Source organism: Papaver somniferum, chromosome 7, assembly GCF_003573695.1.
Source record: "Papaver somniferum cultivar HN1 chromosome 7, ASM357369v1, whole genome shotgun sequence".
Lineage (NCBI taxonomy): Eukaryota > Viridiplantae > Streptophyta > Magnoliopsida > Ranunculales > Papaveraceae > Papaver > Papaver somniferum.
Window position 1 is genome coordinate 125,412,673 of NC_039364.1, and position 3,988 is coordinate 125,416,660.

At 36.7% G+C, this 3,988-nt stretch overlaps 1 protein-coding gene across 1 annotated transcript; it reads left to right on the top strand.

The window, feature by feature from the left end:
* The first annotated feature begins 1,228 nt into the window (after nucleotides 1-1,228).
* LOC113295179 lies at nucleotides 1,229-3,602 on the top strand. The gene is made up of 2 exons (XM_026543534.1): nucleotides 1,229-2,233; nucleotides 3,597-3,602. Exons 1-2 carry the CDS (start codon nucleotides 1,229-1,231, stop codon nucleotides 3,600-3,602), a joined length of 1,011 nt encoding a protein of 336 aa, XP_026399319.1.
* The last annotated feature ends 386 nt before the right edge of the window (nucleotides 3,603-3,988 follow it).

Genomic DNA, 3,988 nt, shown 5'->3' on the forward strand with positions numbered 1-3,988 from the left:
ATCAAATGATGTTGTCAATTTAATAAAATCCATCTTTCAGTATGTTGAGTTTCCTGAGTTATTCAATCACACACATATTTCTCTGATTCCAAAAAATTAAAAATTCAACAAGTCCGAGTGATTAAGGCCAATTGCACTCTGCAATGTGATGTATAAAGTGGTAGCGAAGTTACTTTCCAACAGAATCAAGCCTTTTCTTGATAACTTCATTTCTTGGTCTCAAACTGCATTCGTTCCGGGAAGACAAATTCTCGACAACATAGTTATTGCAAAAGAGATTCTTCATTCCATGAATAATTCCACAGCCACGGATGGTCATTTTGCTCTAAAAGTGGACATGGAAAAAGCTTATGATCGGGTAAATTGGAAGTTTTTGGCTGATATGCTAATATTGATAGGGATTCATGGTCATTCTCTTTCACTTATCATGAACTGTGTAACATCTGTTTCATTTTCTATTAACTTAAATGGAGGCCCTCAAGGTTTATTTAGAAGTGAAAGAGGTATTCGACAGGGTTGTCCCTTGTCTCCTACTCTTTTCATAATCTGCTCTCAGGGATTGTCGATTTTAATGAACCAATATGAACAAAAAGCGTTCTATCAGGGTTACCAGGTCAACAGATACGCTCCAATGGTAACACATTCAATATTTGCAGATGATCTTTTCTTTTTTGGTGAAAATTCTAGAATCAACATTATGCACCTGAAAGAAATCCTTAAGCAGTATTCTGATTTATCTGGGCAATTAATCAACTTCAATAAGTCTGCAATTCATTTCAGTAAAGGAAATTCTGAATTTAGAAGACAATTCTGTAGACAACAGTTTGGTGTTGAAGAAATGAAGGAGGATGAAAAATATCTGGGTATTTATCCCCTTAAGACAGATTTCCGGATATCAAGTTTTGAGTTTTTGATTGATAAATTTAATTCAAGACTTGCAGGATGGAGACAACATTTTCTAAATCCGGCAGGAAGGACAATACTTATAAACTCGGTATTGTCTTCAATCCCTATCTTCTTTATGGGTATCTGTATTTTACCAAAGGGAATTATCAATCAAATAGACAAAATCTAAAGATCTTTTTGGAATGGACATTCGGTTGATCAAAGGAAGCTGCATTTTATTAATTGGGGAAAAACTTCTCTTCACAAGAAGAATGGTGGTCTGGGATTACGAAACATTGAATTGGTTAATAAGTCTTTAGTTTGAAAACTAGCATGGAGACTTATGGAGAACAACAATGCTAAATGGGTTCAATTATTCTCGGCAAAATATCTTCAAGATCACTCTTTTTGGAATGCAGACGCTAAAAAGAAAGGATCTTCTGTTTGGCATGGTTTGATGCAAGTAAGATCCTTTTTGGAGAACAAAATTTTCTGGCAAATCTCGAGTGGTAATTCTGTTAAGATTTGGGAAGATCCTTGGATTCCAAATCAGGTAAATCATTTACTCCCATTACCAGATATATTGCCAGAAAATATTATGCATGTTTCTGATTTAATGACCGGAGGTAATATTAGTTGGAATATTGATATTCTGCATCAGTTGTTTAGTCAACAAATCGTGGATGAAATTCAGAAGATCTTCTTAAATGGAAATAATGCAGAAGATATCCTTATTTGGTCTCCCACAGTTACGGGTAAATTTTCTACAAAATCTTGCTACAAGATTCTTTCAGAAAATATTCCTTCTTCTTCGGCTATGCATGAGTTCCCTTGGCGTAAGTTTTGGTCTTTCTCTTTCATTCCTCCTAAGATTATGGTTTTTACATGGAAGTTGATTTACAATGGTTTGCCAGTCAATCAAAACATCAAAAGATTTGTCTCTCAGATAGATCCATCGTGCACATTCTGCAAACAAGAGGAGGAGTCCATTGAGCATTTATTTTTTAATTGCCCATGGTCTGTTACTATTCTCGAAAATATATCTAGGGAATTTGCAGGCCTCACATATACCAGGAACTCACGAGATGTTATCATGAGTTGGATAGAAGAAACGAATTTATTCAAGTTTACTATGGGCTTGTGTGTATTCTGGAATATATGGAAAATGAGGAATGAGATGGTCTTTTCTGATGCTTCTTTCTCTGCAAGGATGGTGATCAAGAAAGCTCATATTGAGTATAATGCATGTATTCAGGATATTCCGAGATTCTCTCTTGAAGAAACAATTACTGAGACTGTCTCTTGGCAACCTTCAGATTATGGTTACTCTAAAATCGGGTCCTCCCGGGTATCAATGGATCCGGACCCGGACCCTATTTATAAAAGTCGGGTCCGGTTACTAGCGGTTCCGGGTCCGGTTCCTAAATTAGTGGACCCAGAACCGGACCCGTTTAAAACCCCGGGTACCCATCGGTTCCGGGTACCCGTTGGGTATTAAGAAAACACACATAAAAGTTCAAAATTTTGATGTCTTTCCCTTTTTTTTGCTTGAATCAAACTTATTTCTATAAAAATTTGGTATTATTTCTTTATTAATGTACTAAATAAAGATTAAATGTAAGAAGAAATGAAAAATGAGAAAAAAAATTCAAAACCAAACTAGCAAAATACTTGTAATTTTTCTAAAAAGAGGGATAAAAGAATGAATAACCGGGTACCCATTACCCGCGGGTACCCATCGGGTATTACACGTTCAGACCCGTTTAGATTCGGGTCCAATCGGGTAATTACCCTCGGGTCCTAACTTGTTAATGGGTCCAATTTTGGGACCCGGAACCGGACCCTATTCTCTCGGGTCCGGTTCCGGTTCCGGGTAACGGGTACCCATTGACAGGCCTAATTTAGGGACAGGGTTTTACGGCTAACGTGCACTACAACGCCTGACAATATCTCAGTCATAATGACCTAAGAGCCCTTTTTTGTAACTTTTCCTTTTCTAAAGCGAGGGAGCAATTTCAGGTAATTTTTCAGGGTTAAAATCGGAATACAGCAGCCTAAGATATATGGTCATCATTGTACATATCACCTGATCACAGAAAGTATCACTGTAATTACGAATTTGCCACAAACTCGATGCATTCTTGGCGGGGACTAGGAAGGGGTTCATTTATTAGTTTTTTAGAATCAAACTCCAATTGAACAATCATAATTTAGAAGTTTTTTTTTTCTTTTTTGAAAGAAAGAAAAACTTAAAAGATTTTCATTAAAGCAAACAAAGAGGGAGTTCATCACTCCTTTTCCACTCTCACTCTAGACTCGACACACAGCCGGAGTTCAGAATTCCATTTCCTACCATAATTGTTATTTCTAGCATATTTAGCGAGTAGATCAGCTACTTGGTTGCACTAGTAATCTGAGTACTACTAACACTTTTCATGACTTCTTTATTGTCTCCCTCCACTATGACATTTTGTAACTGCATAATTTAGAAGTTGGTTGTGCCATTTTAGTGAAACTCCACCTAGTCAAACGGCTTTGCTATATGTACCGAGTATTCCACGAACCAATTTACTCCTATGTTATTATTATTTATTTTTTTGCACTCTCTTGCAATTTTTTCGGAAACTTTACTTTGGTCTATTCGAATTAGAAGCGATTTTGAACCATTTCTGTTGGTTTTAGTGGTTTATGTTGTATTTTTATATTTACAGGTATAATAATGCAATATCAATTCAGCGAAATTCCTCGGCTAGGTTAACTAGTTACAACTGCGCGTACCATTCTAGTCATCCACTTAGAATATATGGATGACAATTTTTCCTCAACTTAATTATTTCTTGGTCTCATGAAAGTTTTTAGCATAGGTGATCAACACCCAAGACCACATAACAATCAACAGACTGATAAACATGGAGATGACGTTGTGGAAAGGAGACCCCCTCTCGCCATTCTTATTCCTTCTTGTAGCAGAATCGCTAAACTTACTCTTTGAAATGACTGCAAGCATCGGATGGTTCAGTGGTTTTGAGATTGTACCCGGTGGAGCCAAAATCACTCACCTCCAGATCGTTGATGATACTCTTGTCTTTCTCCAGAATGACCA

Coding starts and splice junctions, on each gene's coding strand:
- LOC113295179 (XM_026543534.1), top strand. CDS start 1,229: ATGGAGAACAACAATGCTAAATGGGTTCAATTATTCTCGGCAAAATAT.